Raw genomic sequence first — 17,199 nt, forward strand, 5'->3', positions numbered from 1 at the left:
AAAAAAAAAAAAAAAAAGTAAGAGAGAGAAAAAAGAAGTAGAGTTTGTCTGGTTGGAGCTGGTGGGCCCCACTACATTTACCTTTTTTACCACCTCGGTAATTTTCTCTCTCTCTTCCTCCAATTATTACCATCGCTACGGATGTTAAGTTTTCGAGACGGAATGGTTTTCTGGTTTCTGTGTCTTATTTCAATTCTCATTTATATAATTTATTTATATAATTTATTTTCATTATAATGAATAGAAATTAAATTCTTTATAATAATTTTCATTCCTCTCTTCATATTATTATTTAGTTTTGTTCCAAATTTTAATTTAATTTAATTATTGTTATTAAAATTTTAAAATATATATTGTTTTTGTCATTACTTTTTAACGAATTGAATTATTACACATAATATTTAAAATTTAGAATTTAGTCTCAATGTCCGTACAAACACGCAGGTCCAGGCTCAGAGGTCGGCTTCGCAGCGGCTTAGCTAGCCGTAGAAGAAAAGAGAGAAGAATCTCACAGAATACCTCACCGGCGGGTGATTTTATTCTTTCTCCATTTTTGTCCTTTTCTTCCCTTAACCTGCTTTTCAAACTTCAAATCAGAACCCCTCTCCTTCTCCATTTGCTCCGAAATTCCGACCAGTGAGCTCCATAGCCGCCGTCAAAACCCCACTCTCTCCACTTTTTGACCAAAATCCCATCTCCGATCTCTGGTTTTTCCTCAAAAACCCCTCCAATGGAAGCCACAGCACCACCCAAATCCCCATTCCCAGACCCTTCTCAGCCGCCCACCGCCTCCCCTAACCCCCATTCCAAGAAAACCTTCGTCTCCTCTCTAATGGAGGCCGCCACTCTCCGCTCCCCTTCTTTCAAAGAAGACACCTATTTCATTTCCCATCTCAAATCCTCCGAGAGAAAAGCCCTCCAAGACCTTAAAGACAAACTCTCCGCCGCTACCTCCACCGCTACCTCCGCCGACGATCGTCTCTCCATGTGGGGTATACCCCTCTTGGCTAACGACGACCGTGCCGATGTCATCCTCCTCAAGTTCCTCCGTGCCCGTGACTTCAAAGTCCTCGATGCCCTCCACATGCTCCAAAAATGCCTCCAATGGCGCTCCGAGTTCGGCGCCGACAGCATCCTCGATGAAGACCTGGGCTATAAAGAACTCGAGGGCCTTGTCGCGTATATGCAGGGCTACGACAGAGAAGGACACCCTGTTTGTTATAACGCCTATGGGGTTTTCAAAGACAAAGAAATGTACGAAAGGATCTTCGGCGACGACGAGAAACTCAAAAAGTTCCTGAAATGGAGAGTTCAAGTCTTGGAACGAGGGATTCACCTCCTCCATTTCAAGCCCGGCGGTGTTAATTCCTTGATTCAAGTCACCGATCTTAAAGACATGCCCAAACGAGAGCTTCGTGTCGCTTCCAACAAAATCCTCTCGCTATTTCAAGACAATTACCCTGAAATGGTTGCCCGTAAGGTACATTTTAACTTTCTAGATATGAATTTCTTGCACCCATTTGTTCATCTTTTCGTGTTATGATTCGAAATCTGAATCCAACCCATTTTTTCTTTTCAGATTTTCATCAATGTGCCATGGTATTTCAGTATGTTGTACTCCATGTTTAGCCCCTTTTTAACTCAACGAACCAAGAGCAAATTCGTCATCGCCAAAGAAGGAAACGTCGCCGAGACCCTTTTCAAGTCAGTCAATTCACTCCAACCCTCTCTGTTTCTTTGAATCTTTTCCTTTAAATGGGGTTTTCATTTCAACTTTTCCGATCAGGTTCATCAGACCAGAGGACGTGCCAGTCCAGTACGGCGGCCTGAGTCGGCCGAGCGACTTACAGGATGGACCTCCCAAGCCAGCGTCGGAGTTCGCCGTCAAAGGAGGGGAGAAAGTGAACATTCAAATAGAAGGCATTGAGGTTGTTTAATCATCTTCCTCTTCAAAAACCCCATCAAATTTAGCTACTAAGTTCAGAATTAACGAAATTTTATGAAACAGGGAGGTGCCACAATCACATGGGACATTGTGGTGGGAGGTTGGGAATTAGAGTACAGCGCCGAGTTCGTTCCGATCGCCGATGGCAGCTACACCATTGCAGTGGAGAAAACAAGGAAAATTTCAGCTAATGAAGAAGCAATTCACAACTCATTCACTACAAGAGAAGCTGGAAAAATGGTGCTCTCTGTCGACAACACCGCCTCTCGGAGGAAAAAGGTCGCTGCCTACCGTTACATCGTCCGAAAATCAACAGCGATCTAACAATAAACATAACGAAAGAACAAGAACAAGACGAACCAAATCTCCTAATGTTTGACAAGTAAAGTTAGTGTTTTGATATTGATTTTGATTATGTAATGTGTTTATCTGTATTGGGTTTAGTTATAAAATTTAGTTGCTTGTGGTTATGAAGTGTTTGTTAATAGAAGTAAAAGGGAAGAACAGCTTTGATGAGGTGCAGAGCTTTGTTGTTTGTTTGTGCACAGAGGTATAGGGGGAGGGGCATGGCGGTGGGGCGTGGGGTATCGCATTTGGAAGTGTCAGAACAGAGAAAGGAAAGCGTCTAGAAATGGGTTTTTGATTCGATTTGATTTGAATTTATGAAGGATTTTGTGTTTGTTAGGAAGAGAAAGACAAGAGGGAGAGAGTGACAGAGCTCTGAAACTTTTGCTAACAACACATCACAGGAACAAGGGATGGATGGGTTTGGTTTGTGGTCATAAATTAAGAAAAGGATGGTTTGGTTTCATTTTATCCTTAAATATCATGTCCTGTTTCTCAAGGACAAGCTGAATGAATTTATGACTACTTAATGATTTATGTTGGTAAATGAGGGAGACAACATTTGAATTCAAAATCGTTCAGTCTCAGCTTGTATCGTATTATGGCTCGTCTTATTAACTAGTTCGATAGTCAATTGGAGCGAAGATTGAATCATTGATTCTTTAAGTAGGCGTGCTCTGAGCATTGGCCTCTGGGCTCCTCACTCCCCACTCGACCTATCTTGAAACATGGACCAAGGAGTTTGAGACGTGTGCGAGTTAACGGGTGAGGAAACTCGTAAGGCGCTGGTGGGATCCCTTTATGGGTTGCATCACTAACTGACTTTGATCTTTTGTTAAGGGTTTGAGTGTGAGCATGTCTAACATGACTCGAAAGATGGTTTACTATGCCTAAGTGAAGTGATAATCTATTGAGTTAGTTGTCTTTTGATTGATTATAAGATCTCAAATTAGTTAGAGAGTGGAACGAAACATTCTATAAGGGTACAAAAACCTTTCCCTTGTAAATATGTATTTTAAAATTGTTAGGTTAGCAGTGATAAGTAATGGGCTAAAACGAACAATATCTACTAGTAGTGGCTTTAGATTGTTACATTGATATTCGTACTCTCACCTCACCTGTTTAGGTTCGTTGATGCCACGATTTACACATTAACCCAATTAATTTTCATGGGTTGGTAAGCAACTTTGTTTTTCACGGGATGGAAGACGATGGATCATTCATGAAATTGATTTTACTTAAAATCGAGTTGTTTATACCTCGAAATCGAAGCATAGAAATCCTTAATTTGTGTTGGAAAGTGTGAGATTATTTGATGTTGGAAGGGAGGATGCTCCTCCATAAAAACACACAACAAAAAAACAAAACAAAAACAAAAAAGAGATTCTTCATTGAGAGGCAAATAAGACAAAAGAGAATGGTCAATACTTCATTCATTACTCCACCCAATCAAAATAAGCCAAATAAGCCAAATATAATATAATATATATATATGTAATTTCATTAGAATTTAAATTCTATTTTTTTTAATTTTTTTAATTATAGGGAAAAAGAAATGCCAAATGGTATATAAAACAAAAAATAAGACAAATATTTAGTCTAAAAAGATTGAATTTTTAATTCATTTGTAGGGTTAGAAAAGTAATGTCACCATGGGAAGAGACATAATTTTAATTTTGAAACCAAGTTAGTTATTATTGTTATATCCCCGTTTTATAAGTTAAACCATATTTTAAAAATAATTTCTTTAACTTAAAAATAATATATATTTTAAATTACCTTTATTATTTATTATTTATTGGTATATTGATAATTAAAATCACATCCGTTATAAACATTAATTATTAATTAATCTTCGTAATAATCTTAAAAGTAGCGTGAGTTAAAAGTTGGCTTTAATTATATTTTCGAGTTATCTCACCAAAAAATTTATACCAGTGTACCAGCTCAATTTTTTTTTTCAATTTTCCAAAAATTCAACTCAACCAACCTAACCTTAGGTTGAATAATCCAAGTGGTTTTTCGGGTAATAGCTCCAAGCTCAAGCTCAAGCTCAACGATATTGTCTTATTTGTGTTTTCAATTTTCAACATTCTTATGAGCCATAGATAAGTAATGGTTTGTTCTCCTTTCCAATGGACGGGGATCTCGCAATCCACCCATGGAACCCAACATCCACGCTAACACACTGCTACAATCTACCTCTGGGGCTCAACATTCTCGCTTATAGACCGCTCGATTTCTAATTCTGATACCATTTGTAACAGTTCAAATTCACCACTAGCCAATATTACCTTCTTTGAGTTCTCCCTTTCGAGCTTCTCCTCGAGGTTTTAAAACGCATTTGCTAGAGAGAGATTTCTACAACCTTATAAGTAATATTTCGTACTCATCTCTAACCAATATGAGATTATAGTGAGATCCCACCTCGGTCGAGAAGGGAATGTGCAGAAAACAATATTGGCTAACATATCCATGCTACTCCTGTTCTTATGTTCATGGTGCAATTCTTCTCAAGATATATATAACATGTGGTTGAAATTTACATTGATACAACCCAAAAGAAGAAAATAATATACTATAAGGAGATTACAACAACATCACCAACATTGCTCTAAACATTTTGATATAAACAAAACAAAACCAACCAACAAACAAACAAAATAACATAAAAAAAACGTGTTCTTCGTTGTTCTGGGTCCGGTGCAGGGGTAGCAGACACTCATCGAACGCTCAACATGCTTCAACTTCATGACAAGACTTGCCCATTTTCAGATTATGGCTCAAAGCCCTCGAAAATGGCGGAGCCCTCGTCAGTGAATTGCTTCTGCAAATTCCCTGTCCACCACCCTTCAATTCTTCCTCGGAAGAATCTCTGTTCACAGACCCACCTGCTTCTTCTCTTGTTCTATCATTCCCCATTGATTTACAGCTTCTTGAAACTGCAAATTCTGGGTGGCTTCTCACGTTCCGCCGCCCCACGCTCGTCATTGATTTCATCAACATTGGTGGGTTCTTGAAGAACACGCAAATCACTGCACAATCGTCGATCATTGACCCTGGAAATCGTCGTTTCCATTCTCGAACTGCTAGTTTCACTACCAATTTCGCTGCCGTGGATCGGTTCTTTGCTGAAGCAACTATGTTGATTACTTGCTTGTTCGTCAACACATCCCATACCTGCAATTTTGTGATACGTATTGAGAATTAACAATGGCGAAACGATGAACGAGCTTGTTATGTTTTAACTGACCCACCCCATCTGTTGCTAGAACGATGAACTCGTCTTTTCTTGTGAGATTTCTGTAGGAGATTTGAGGGTTTGAGATAACGCCGTAATCTTTTAGGCAAAAATCGCCTAAGGATCTTGACATGGCCAGGCCTGGGTAATCTGCATCTGGTACCCATACTCTGTGTATATCTGGGTCTTCTTTTTCTGCTGTGATTCTGCCATGGCTGTTGTGTATTCTTTCTGCTTCGCCTGATTCGCATTCAAAACATAACAACGTCACAATTTTTTGAAGGGAGTCCCACATTTGATAAGACCAAAGCTATGAGAGTTTAGGCTAGATATTCGTGATTCCTAACATGTATTAGAGTTATGTCATATCAATAGAATCCTCACCTGTCGAAGTAAGAAGTTGTGAGCCTCGAATGTGTTGTCAAAAGTGACTCAAGTGTCAAACAAAGGATATACTTTGTTCGAGGGCTCTAGAGAAAAGAGTCAAGCCTCGATGAAGAGAAGGCGATTCGAAGGCTCCTTAGGCCTCAGTGGAGGCTCTATGGTATACTTTGTTCAAGGGGAGGAGCTAGCTAATTTAGGGGATGATCATGAGTTTATAATAAAGGAATCATCAACCCAAACTCAAAACAAAGCTATGAGAGCTTATGATCAATCCGTGATTCCTAACAAACAAACCATTACAATGGTTGAAAGATAGATTGAATGAATAGATACCCACATGGAATATTTGGTTTGTGATCAACTGTTAATTGGATGGGAATATGTTGATGTTTATCTCCTCTGGTGCAGAGAACCGCCCGGGAGTCACCCAAGTTAGCCACCACCAAATGCTCTCCCTGATCATCAAGAACATCAAGAACATCAAGAACACATCAAGAACTGAAGGGTTTTTCATTTAAATCTTCCAGGAAAGGATTATTCACCTGTTTGATAATGGTCACGGCTGTTGCTCCACTACAGAAACAATCAATAGAAGAATCATAGCCGAGTTCTTGATCAAATTCTTTGAAAGATTCTTCAAAAGCAGCTTCCCATATAGAAACCAATCCATCTTCGGGTTTCGATGGGTGTTTTTTGATTGCTTTAGAGAGCTTCGTGGGTAGCACATCTCGTGCATAACGAGCAACCCTATGACCAGAAGGACCATGACCATCAAAAACTCCACAAAACACCAAATCTTTCTCCCCTGAGAAATCCTGCAAGTTTTCATCCAAATTTCATAAAACATTTTGCAGATCATCCATAACATTCATCAAATTAAGGGCAACAAACAAAACATTGATTGATTCATCTCGTTTACCTCCCAAATCGTCATTGAATCTTGATTGACTCCTTTTCTTCCTCGTTGAGTGAACATTGATGTGAAGGCAGAGGATCCACGGAGTCTAACAGTCTCGCCGTCGTCACCACGTCGGACCTCTTCTCCGACGTCGCCGGCATTGGAATCCCTCTCATCTCTATCATAGGTCATGTAGCCTCCTCCATGGATGTGATCTTTTGTGCAGCAGGCTCCCATTTGTGAGACAACCCCTCCACTAGGGCGATCTCAGAAGGGAAGATGACCCACCAGAAGAGATCAAATACCCACAAATTTTCTGGGAAAGAAAATGCATGAAAGTGAAGAAACAGAGAAGAGGAGGAGGAGAGAGAATGATATTAATGACGAACACAATGGAAAGAGAGAGAGAGAGGGAGAGATAATAAATTGAAAAATGTTGTTGGGATGAGAATGTGGAGTTTCAACAAACAGAATTATATTTAGAAAATGAAGGGTGGTGTTGACATTTGAGGTTTAGTGGGTTTGTTCTTCTTTCATTTCTTATTAAGGTTTGATCCCATAAATTTTTGGTGGATGGTTTGTCAACTGTTTGTTGGAAACCAATATTACATGAAATGGGTTATCTTCCACTTAATTATTCCAGTTTATGACCGTCCAATGGTGCTTAAATAACAATATTGGTTTCTCTGTCACTTGGAATTGTTTGAATTGTTTTAAACTATGATGTGACTTTGATTTAATCACTACATTGTCATCTTATCAACCTCAACCCGCAAGATCGACCTCATTGACACAAACCCGATCTAGAAATAATTGTATCAGTGATGAAACGTGATAGGTTTTCATAAATTTTTTTAACGAATGTTCAATTGAATACACCGTAACGGAAGTTGACAAGTATTCCCTCTTTTGAAATTGAAGGTTAAAATCTCCATATCCCACTAGTTGTATTGTTTGAAGAGTCAAGTTAGGATGGAGAGAAATTTCCACCCCACAACTCACTAATCTCAGAAATTTATACTCTCGCTCATAAGAATACTACCTATAATGTGAGATTTGACATTGATTAGAGAGGAGAACGAGTACCAACGAAGACGCTCGACCTCAAAAGGAGTGGGATTATGAGATCCACATCGGATGGAGAGGGGAACTAATCATTTTTTATAAGGATGTGAAAAGCTCGCATTCAACTTTGCTCAACCAATCAATTATCCATCCAGATTTGGGCGTTGGAAATCAATAGAAAAGGGCAATAGATGCAGGCCAAGCACTATCTGTCATTTCTGGCTGGAGTTGGACTAAACCAAGCTGTTGATACTCAGTCATAACACAGTTGTACAACCGACTAAACCAAGCTGTTCCAGATACACTTCCATGGCTACAACCGAAGGAAAAGACAATGGCAGAAAAAGACATGATTTTCAGTTTCACAGAAGACACAGAGAATGTTATGACACCAACGGGGGGATGGATGTATAAAATCAGCACAACTTATACATTTGCAGCTTAATCTGTAGCGAAAACAATATGAAAGCTTTCTTTTGTGGGAAGAAAAATATGTAAAATGAGATGCAATTTGAAAAGAATGTTTATCCAAAAGAATGTATAGTGTTTGTTGTTACCACCATTGATGAACCAGAACTCCACTCTGTCTGAGAGATGCAAACAAATCTATGCATTCAGAGTATGTTTTCTCATACTTTCTACTCCTTTCCCCAGGGCAACACCTCTGCCATCTATTGTAATGACACTCAAGAAACATCTCATCTATCAGACAAATCGCTCCTGTCTCAAACAGTCTCGGAATCAATTCGAATTCGGTTCCTTCCACGTCCATCTTCAACACCACGAAATCCTTCTCTGATACTGTGTTCTTCAACCAGTTGGCAAAATCAAACCCCTGAATTTGATTCACCTCGCCATTAAAATGGCCCGACGATTGGACGGGTTGAATCCTGCCCATCCCTCGGCTGCCTTTATCTTCCATTTCCTGACCTGGGTCTTTGTTGATCTCAAAAGCCAATGTTTCATTCCTCACCCAAGCAGCATAAGGTAATAGCGTCACCCTTTTCTTTGATCTATACTGTTCGTGAAATGTTTGATCAGCTTCAATGGCATAAACTTCAAAGGTTTTGTTCTGTTTTGGATATTGCTTTTTGAACCAACTCCCAATGCTGGAGCCATAACTCCTGGCTCCAACATCCACATAGACATACTTGTTTTTGAAGCTAATTTCAGCCATTGATGGCAAATACTTGATGTTTTGTATGTTTCTCTTTAAGGTTAACCATGGCTTCAATGGCTCCTCCAATATCAGAGGCTCAGCATTTCGGACTAGAGATAGCTTATACCCAGGAACAGAGCAATTCTTCTTGTAAGAATCTCCATCCAGTTTCTGCAACCTATTTTCCAGAATTCTATACTCTTTCTTCAATACATATTCACGAGTAAAAGGCATCGATGGCAGAAAATTATCTATATCTTTTGATTTAAGAATCTTGCAGCAATTGAATAAATCAACGAATGAATTGAAACTATATGTGTCTTTTGCACTTACATGGACCACCGCAAACCCTTCGGGTTTCAGTATCCGAGCAATCTCCGAAGCAAAATCATAGGGCCGTTGGGAAATATCCAATCGGCCTCCGCCGGAGAACACGAAGTCAAAGGTTTTATCCTCGAACGGAATCCGATGAGCCTCACCCTTAATCACGTGAGGCTTCAACGCCTTCTTGAAAATTCCGACCGAATCCGAAACGCCGATCTCCTTCAACGCCGATACGTCGGCTCCGGCAGGGGTTTCAATGCACAACGCTTTCGAATTCGACGATAAGTAGCCCTCGGTAACTAGATCTTGGAAAACGGAAGAGTAAAACTGGACGGTCTTGATCCAATCTTCACTCGAATACAGATCCGGACGAGGAGGCCCGATGACACGAGAGTCAGTATTGTCCGTAAACAAAGCGGCACTTCCGGCTCGCCCGCCGCCGGCGATCATGAAATTGAAATTTTCGGGCAAAGAGAAGAAACAGAAGTCGCCTATTCTACAGGATTCTCCGGCAATAGTCACAATATAGGCAAATCGACCGAGAATCACAAGAATAGAGAACAGAAGCACTCGAACCAGAAGGTTCCTCAGGGAGGCGAACTTCCCCGACACGGATCCCATATATCCCCCTTAAGCTCTTACTGTACAGAACAAAGAGAACATGAAAACAAAACAAGAATTGGAAAAGATAAGGCAGCGTAATGATTCCAATGAACTGAAGAAGGTTTAGCGTGAGCAGAATCGGGAAGAGGTGTGGTTGGCTCCGATTAGGGTTCCGGCAGAAGTGCCGGCGGCAGCGGCGGCGATGAAAAAATGGGAAATCATGGTGGGCGGGAAGATATTTATAGGAATTGCAGTGGCAAAGAGGCGGTGGTGCTGCTGGTACTGGTTCTGCTCGCTGTGGGGGAAAGGAGGTGAAAATGGAATCAGAGGATCGACGGTGAAGATAATGGATAATGGGAAACCGGTTCAGCCGGTCACCATGTGGATTAGGATGCCGATGGAATGGGAATGGAACATGAAAGCGAAGATGCTTTCGGCTTTAATAATGGAAAATTCCAAAATTGCATTAAAAAATGATTAAATTATAATTAAAAAATCTGATTATAACAAAAATATATATATATATATATAAATAGATTTAAACATTTATTGGAAAATAATTTTTATTATATTTATTAAATATTCTATATTTAGTTACATTTAAAATTGATTCTATATATGTTAAATTAGTATATAACAATTTTAAAGTAATTCTCCATTAATCACTTTGGAATAACTTTTTGATAATCAAGCTTTATATTATTCTAAAATAAATTATTCATTTTTCTAAATAGATTTTTAATTGTTACGGAACCTTCTAGATTGAAAGGAATATTTATGACCCACAAATAATGTGAATTTTTTTAAAATAATTGTTTCGACTATTAATCATCTACATATTTATTTTAATTTTTAATCTTATCAAAAATAATTATTATTTTCCTTACGTTTAAAGTAAATTTAAAAGGGTAATATAATAACTTTTATAGTACATTTTGAGACATTTTCAGTTTAAAAGACATGAATTTACCAAAACATCATATACTCTAAGATATAAAAGGAATAAAATATTACAATGGACTTCGATGACTTAACAAAAATTATATTAGGTCGTATTTTTTAAAGAGTAAAAAAAGATGATAATTTTATAATTAGGTAACAAAATTATGAAATTGATTAGTATTGAAGTAAACACCTTGAGTGGATCCCACAATGCTTGTAATGGATAATTTTGTTAAAAAAAATGTTCCTAAACTACATTCAACTAAGTCGATGAGTATTGAGTTTGCATTACCAATAAAGCGATGAGTATTGAGTTTGCATTACCAATAAAGCGATCTTAAAAATACATGAAAATTGTACACGTATGGTAAGAACTACATGGTTAAATACAAAAAAACGTCTTCATCAACGAATTAAGCACATGGGTTTGATTGAAATAGAGATGGGTTTCCCTTTGCAATAATAATAACACATCAAAATCAAACACAGCTCATTTTGATGAGGAAATGCCAAATTGGAACTCTACAACAACGAACATGATTGGTGATGGGTTGTTGGCCCATTTGGAAGCGGACGACACCATGTTAGTATTGGGGTTAGAAAATAGACGAGAAACATAAGTGAACTTCAATTTTATTTAAAGGGTTTGATTATTTCTGCGCCTTTCTCCTATTATATTACAAGAAAACAAGGAACTACCTATCCTATCCTGTGCCGCTAACTCCAAGGTCTTGTTTTTTCTCATCTTTTCCGGCGCCGAACACCGGCCCGCCTTTCCCGGCGGCGTCTTCCACTTTGTCCTGAAGTTTATCGATCTGGATCATTCCGGCGTCCTCCCGGGAACGGAGATCGGTCCTGGTGCGGTTCTCGCCCCCGGGGACTGACTCGTACGTGGTGGCCGTGAACGAGTCCTTCGGCTGCGCGCCCTGAGCTCCTGACATTGCCAATCACGGAATCAGAATCGGTGTCGGAAAGGGGTGAGTTGATCTGGGAATTGGGAAATGGTGTTATTTATGGTTTGGTTGGGATTTGAAGAAGAGGAGTCGTGGCGGTCATGCAATCGGTGAGAGAGCGGTTGAAGGGCACCACCTGCTCTCAGCTGCACCCCTTCTGCCACCTCCTCTCGGTCGGTCTCTTTCTTGTCTTTTTCAGTTTCGGCTAATGGATAGAGTTTTGTTTTATTAGATTTTTAAGTGTTAATGGGTTGATTGATTTTGTAGGATTCGTTGGGAGGGTAACGAAATATTCTAATAAATGGTGTGAAAATCTCTTTCGATAGAAGCGTTTTAAAATTATGAGGTTAACATTCATATATAACGAACTAAACCAGACAATGTTTGCTATCAATGAACTTTGGACTATTATAAATGGTATTAAAACCAAACACATTGAGCAATATGCAAGCAAGGATGCTTGACCCTCAAGGGGTGGATCGTTAGATCCAACATCGATTGAAAAGGAGAACGAAACATTTCTTAGAAAGGGTGTGGAAATCTCTCCCTAACAGACACGTTTTAGCCATACGACGATACATAACGGGCCAAAGTAAACAATGTTTGCTAGCAGTGGACTTAGACGATTAAAAATAGTACTAGAACTAGACATCGAACGGTGTGCCAACAAGGAAGTTCGACCTCTAAAGGAGTTTGAGAATATTTGCTAAAACCATTAACGAGGACGTTCGACCCCTAAAGAGGTTTGAGAATATTTGCTAAAACCATCCCATAAAATTTTCTATTTATAATAAAATAAATTACCGTAATAAATAGAAAGATACTAAGAGTAATATTTGTCTGTAATAAAATATCAAATATGATATATATGATAAATTATAATTTAGTACTAAATATCCTAGTTGATTCGGTTAGAGAAGGGAACAAAACATTCCTTCTAAAGAGTGTGAAAACCTCTTTTTAGCAAATGCGTTTTAAAACGGTGATGTTGAAGACGACACATAACGGATCAAAATAAACAATAAGACAATCCCAAATTCATGATCCGTTTCTTCTCATAGAATGTAACACAAACAATTTACACAATGGAAAGAAACTATATTCTTCTTCACTTTCATTAGAAAGAGTGATTAACAGTGAAGCTTGGTGACCATCTTGAGCAGCAAGAAACCAACTTCTCCAGGTGAAACAGATGCTTTCGGACACGGTAGAGGTGGACGGTATAGAGCAGCGCAGCCAATGTCACCGCCGTGAATGATATCAGAATCAGCTTCCAGAAATCCTGCAAAAAAAAATGGCCACCATAACCAACAGTCCTACACAAATACATAACAACTACTTCATCATAGACTGTTCTTCAATGATGATGAGGATGGCATCACCTGAGGATTTGAGACGACAATTCCCATAACGTACCCCATCAGGTCCATGGTTGATTGGAGAGCGTTTTGTGTGCCCCCGACCACGCAACGATCGGATTCAGGGACTTGATCCTAATGATATGAAAAGCAAGCAAACAAAAGAACTCCCCATTCATTACATCAAACTACATTATAGATAATATGAAGCAAATTCTATTGTGCTTTGAATGCTGTGTTTCCTACCTGCATTTGTTGGATGACTGCCAAATCGAACATCCAGAGTCCGAGCCGAGACGCTGCCACTCCGATCATTAGCATGTATGCTGACAAGAGGCTGTTTTGCATCCATATTGAAGCAACGCACACTAGTAAGCAGGACCACTGCAATATCATTGACAATCAATATTAATGACTGTTTTGGTCGGTTGATAAAGAGAGATTTTCATTTCGACGTCAACGGTCTCTTGTTAGCCAATGGCTACTATGACGCTTAAACGTACCTGAGACCAAATAGACCAGAGGCCTGTTCGAAGCGTCGAGATTCGAGACTGTATAATAGGGTAAGCAAGTGTTGCTGCAATGCCAATTGTAGCGCTTATTCCACGTGCAATTCCAATGATATAGGCAGGTATCCCTTCCCATTCTAAGGTTGCAGTCATTAAAGTTCCAAAGCTGGAAGTGAAAAAAGTTTTGAGAATGGGAGACTTCGAGCATCAATCTAGATATTGTTCGCGTTGGCTCGTTACGTATCATTGTCAACCTCATGGTTTTAAAATGCATCTACTATAAAAAGGGTCTAGCCCTATTTCAACCAGTGTCTCGCATTGTCCAGTGACTTGACTCTGATACCATTTGTAACAGTTTGAGACCAACGCTAGCAGATATTATCTTCTTTGGTCTGTTATGTATCGCCGTCAACCTCACGGTTTTATCAGTGAAAACATCGAGTAACCTTTACCTTGATATCTCACATCCATTGGAAAAAGGAACAAAACATATCTTATAAGGGTGTGGAAACCTCTCCCTAGCAGACGCTTTTTAAAATCGTGAAACTGACAGTAATACGTAACAAGCTAAATCGAACAATATCTGCTAGTGGTGGGTTTGGGCTATTACAGCAATATCAGAGCTGGCTACCAGGCGGTGTGCCAGTGAGGACGTTGCGCCCCAATGGAGTGGATTATAAGATCCCACGTCGATAAGAGAAGAGAACGAAACATATCTTATAAAGGTGTGGAAACCTCTCCCTTGCAGACGCGTTCTAATGAGTGCATTGGTAAAACAAGTGGGTTCAGACATTACCTAAGGACTGTGAAGAATAACACAGCGAGAGCGATCCCCGGGAGTACGGTGTCTTGCTCTAGATACACCTTCCATGCACTAACAAATGGGAACTTTGAGAACCAGTTGAATATTTTCACTTTCCAGCTCGTTTCAGCCAAATGTCCATCTTCATAATCCGGAAATCGAGAGACAGAACTACTCCCTTCCACATCTCTTAGAACAAGTCTTGAGACCCTTCTATGGCTGCTTTCTTCCAAAGCCGGAATCCCATCATACACAGAAGTGAACAACCAATACTCGAACCAAACCGATACGATATTCCAAACTGCCAAAGTCACAGCGGATGCCTTCAAAGATACGAAACTAATAATGAAACCAGATATTACAGGACTAAACAGCTTGCAGACCAGATCGATCCGCCTCATCGTAGAGTTCATATTTGTCAGCATTTCAGAAGGATAGTGTTCTGATATCACTACCACCCTGTGCAAAAACCAAACTGGCAACTTGAACATCACTTGGATAGAAATTTCTTCTCAAATGCTATTCAAAACTAAACAGCAAACAATTACCATTCTCTTTCAATTAAGATAGTACCCGCAAGAGACGAAAGCGCGCCAACAGCTCCAGCGATATTCGTCAATATCACAAGCAAAATGAACCCTGTGAAATAGGTGGATATCAAATCTGAGTAGAACAGTAACGCGACCACCGTCGCTCCAGCAATAATATACGAAAGATTTTGTGTCACCAGCCAAATTTTGAGAACCTGATAACATAGAACCAAAAATATACGACTACTTAAATCAGGCAAACAGCAACTGCTTCATCCAGAGGATATTTGAAGATTACTTTGATCATTTCATTGATCCACGGTTGTTTAGTTTCATTCAAGTAGATGATCATGATAAACCCATATAGCCTCGCTTGTGCTTATATCTAAGATGGATGAGTATAATGTGTTGAGGATTGTTGGGAGGGAGTCCCACATTGGCTAATTTAGGAAATGATCATGGGTTTATAAGTAAGGAATACATCTCTATTCGAGGCCTTTTGGAGAAGCCCAAAGCAAAACCATGAGATCTTATGCTCATAGTAGACAATATCATACCATTGTGGAGAAGTTGTGAGCCTCGAAGGTGTGGTCAAACGTGACTCAAGTGTCGAACAAAGAGTGTACTTTGTTCGACGACTCCAGAGGAGTCGAGCCTCGATTAAGGGGAGGTTGTTCGAGGGCTCCATAGGCCTCAAGGGAGGTTTTATGGTGTACTTTGGGAGGGAGTAAGGAATGATCATGGGTTTATAAGTAAGAAATACAACTCATGCTTAAAGTTGACAATATCATACCATCGTGGAGATCATAAGTTTTATCATTTCTTCTTTTGAAAATGTAAGCAAAAAGAGGGCAAAACCTTGACGTATGCTAACTTATCAACCCAATCACCAACAATGGGACCAAAGAAAGCAGTGGAAGCAGATTCCACAACACCATAAATCGCTGCAAAGAGTAGAGAATTGGGCCACACACTGATCATATATAAACCAACGGAGAATTCCCACATTCTGTGACAAAATCAAAGGCAGTAAGAACAAATCCAAATCCAAATCCAATCAAAAGGGTTGGAACAGAATTCGAGTTTTAAAAAACAAAACCAAAATCTGCTCTAAGAGACATAAATACAAACACTTCGTGTGCAAAATCTGTGCAACAATGGAAGAAAACGTTCGAAAACAAAACAAAACAAAACAAATCCCAAGTTTCTTTTTAGACCGTTTTCAATCCTGATATAATGAAATCAAATACTAAAACATGACGAGATCAAACCAAAAACAGGGATTCAAATCATTCTATCAAACAAACAACTGGGTTCATCTAAAATCTATGAAATGACGGGAATAATCGAAATGGAAACCAAAATAGCGAGAAGAAAGGGGAAAAACCTAGCGCCCCATCTGGCCAAGAAGTGTCCGGCGTAAAGACTCCAAAGAAGAGAAGAAGAAGGAAGGGATTGCAGAGGGGACAGAAGCGGCTCATTCTCCATTACTGTTTTTCTTCAATCACAGCTCCTCTGGATCAAAATCAATCTGAGATTAACGAAATATGAACTGAATGGATCAAAGAAAAGGTAAACAAAACGAAATCATTTTGGGAGTTAGACTTCCCAATTCCCAGACGGGGAATTCTTCCTTTATTAAGTTGGGAAATTGCTTGCCGCTCTTCGATCGATGATTAGAAAAAGGTGGGTCTCTTTTATGTGTGTCTGTGGGAATGGATATTCAGGGAAGCGACAATTTTTTCTTATGGAGGTTCTTATATGAGCTGGGGAAGAACTGACACAGAATCTTGAATAAATTAACTGTCTGTCATGCAGATAAATGGAAAAAAATAATTATTTAAAAGGGCTCATGACTCATGCTCATCATCATCATTGTCATGCATGCACACATATATATATATATATAGATATATATATATATTTTATTTGGTCAACTAAGTGGTGGAATTGAGGTTGAAATTGGACGTTACAAAATAGTTTCAAATTTAATGGTTTAAACATTTTTAAAAAATTGGAGGTAAATTTCAAAATTAGTTTCAAAAATATCATTTTTAACTCTAAATATATATATTATTAGTTTTCAAAAGTTTCATTAATACTTAAATTTTTTTTAAAATTTCAAAAAAAAAATTAAAAAG

General features: G+C 39.0%; 5 protein-coding genes across 6 annotated transcripts; 1 reads left to right on the forward strand and 4 right to left on the reverse strand.

The window, feature by feature from the left end:
- The first annotated feature begins 586 nt into the window (after positions 1-586).
- LOC111478247 (patellin-6-like) lies at positions 587-2,467 on the forward strand. The gene is made up of 4 exons (XM_023122422.1): positions 587-1,480; positions 1,580-1,704; positions 1,787-1,928; positions 2,009-2,467. Exons 1-4 carry the CDS (start codon positions 731-733, stop codon positions 2,267-2,269), a joined length of 1,278 nt encoding a protein of 425 aa, XP_022978190.1. The 5' UTR covers positions 587-730; the 3' UTR covers positions 2,270-2,467.
- Positions 2,468-4,783: 2,316 nt separating this feature from the next.
- On the reverse strand, positions 4,784-7,490 carry LOC111478248 (probable protein phosphatase 2C 65). The gene is made up of 5 exons (XM_023122423.1): positions 6,835-7,490; positions 6,458-6,730; positions 6,253-6,370; positions 5,548-5,771; positions 4,784-5,470 (listed from the first exon to the last, which is right to left on the reverse strand). The coding sequence occupies exons 1-5, from the start codon at positions 7,048-7,050 to the stop codon at positions 5,024-5,026; spliced, it is 1,278 nt and encodes a 425-aa protein (XP_022978191.1). The 5' UTR covers positions 7,051-7,490; the 3' UTR covers positions 4,784-5,023.
- Positions 7,491-7,720: 230 nt separating this feature from the next.
- LOC111478211 lies at positions 7,721-10,376 on the reverse strand. Its single transcript, XM_023122377.1, has one exon. The coding sequence runs from the start codon at positions 9,980-9,982 to the stop codon at positions 8,432-8,434; it is 1,551 nt and encodes a 516-aa protein (XP_022978145.1). The 5' UTR covers positions 9,983-10,376; the 3' UTR covers positions 7,721-8,431.
- A 1,135-nt stretch (positions 10,377-11,511) lies between these two features.
- On the reverse strand, positions 11,512-12,005 carry LOC111478345. The gene has a single exon (XM_023122556.1). It carries the CDS (start codon positions 11,845-11,847, stop codon positions 11,611-11,613), a length of 237 nt encoding a protein of 78 aa, XP_022978324.1. The 5' UTR covers positions 11,848-12,005; the 3' UTR covers positions 11,512-11,610.
- Positions 12,006-12,811: 806 nt separating this feature from the next.
- On the reverse strand, positions 12,812-16,846 carry LOC111478216 (solute carrier family 40 member 1-like). 2 transcript variants are annotated; one of them, XM_023122381.1, is made up of 8 exons: positions 16,446-16,846; positions 15,917-16,067; positions 15,077-15,273; positions 14,523-14,987; positions 13,721-13,892; positions 13,464-13,601; positions 13,242-13,352; positions 12,812-13,141 (listed from the first exon to the last, which is right to left on the reverse strand). In XM_023122381.1, exons 1-8 carry the CDS (start codon positions 16,544-16,546, stop codon positions 12,977-12,979), a joined length of 1,500 nt encoding a protein of 499 aa, XP_022978149.1. In that variant the 5' UTR covers positions 16,547-16,846; the 3' UTR covers positions 12,812-12,976. The 2 variants fall into 2 exon arrangements, with proteins under 2 accessions (XP_022978149.1, XP_022978152.1); XM_023122384.1 differs by lacking the exon at positions 15,917-16,067 and having other exon boundaries at positions 15,077-15,167.
- Between the last annotated feature and the right edge of the window lie 353 nt (positions 16,847-17,199).

Source organism: Cucurbita maxima, unplaced genomic scaffold, assembly GCF_002738345.1.
Source record: "Cucurbita maxima cultivar Rimu unplaced genomic scaffold, Cmax_1.0 Cma_Scf00004, whole genome shotgun sequence".
Taxonomy (NCBI): domain Eukaryota; kingdom Viridiplantae; phylum Streptophyta; class Magnoliopsida; order Cucurbitales; family Cucurbitaceae; genus Cucurbita; species Cucurbita maxima.

What these genes read in the sequence shown, in the direction of transcription:
- LOC111478248 (XM_023122423.1), bottom strand. Translation starts at nt 7,050, where the DNA reads ATGGGAGCCTGCTGCACAAAAGATCACATCCATGGAGGAGGCTACATG. An exon ending in TCACAAACCAAATATTCCAT is followed by an intron (nt 5,772 to 6,252) that starts GTGGGTATCTAT and finishes AATGCGAATCAG; the next exon opens with GCGAAGCAGAAAGAATACAC. An exon ending in TCGTTCTAGCAACAGATGGG is followed by an intron (nt 5,471 to 5,547) that starts GTGGGTCAGTTA and finishes ACAAAATTGCAG; the next exon opens with GTATGGGATGTGTTGACGAA.
- LOC111478247 (XM_023122422.1), top strand. Translation starts at nt 731, where the DNA reads ATGGAAGCCACAGCACCACCCAAATCCCCATTCCCAGACCCTTCTCAG. An exon ending in CTGAAATGGTTGCCCGTAAG is followed by an intron (nt 1,481 to 1,579) that starts GTACATTTTAAC and finishes TTTTCTTTTCAG; the next exon opens with ATTTTCATCAATGTGCCATG. An exon ending in TTCAAATAGAAGGCATTGAG is followed by an intron (nt 1,929 to 2,008) that starts GTTGTTTAATCA and finishes TTTATGAAACAG; the next exon opens with GGAGGTGCCACAATCACATG.
- LOC111478216 (XM_023122381.1), bottom strand. Translation starts at nt 16,546, where the DNA reads ATGGAGAATGAGCCGCTTCTGTCCCCTCTGCAATCCCTTCCTTCTTCT. An exon ending in TTGGCCAGATGGGGCGCTAG is followed by an intron (nt 16,068 to 16,445) that starts GTTTTTCCCCTT and finishes ATTTTGTCACAG; the next exon opens with AATGTGGGAATTCTCCGTTG. An exon ending in ATAAGTTAGCATACGTCAAG is followed by an intron (nt 15,274 to 15,916) that starts GTTTTGCCCTCT and finishes CTATGTTATCAG; the next exon opens with GTTCTCAAAATTTGGCTGGT.
- LOC111478211 (XM_023122377.1), bottom strand. Translation starts at nt 9,982, where the DNA reads ATGGGATCCGTGTCGGGGAAGTTCGCCTCCCTGAGGAACCTTCTGGTT.
- LOC111478345 (XM_023122556.1), bottom strand. Translation starts at nt 11,847, where the DNA reads ATGTCAGGAGCTCAGGGCGCGCAGCCGAAGGACTCGTTCACGGCCACC.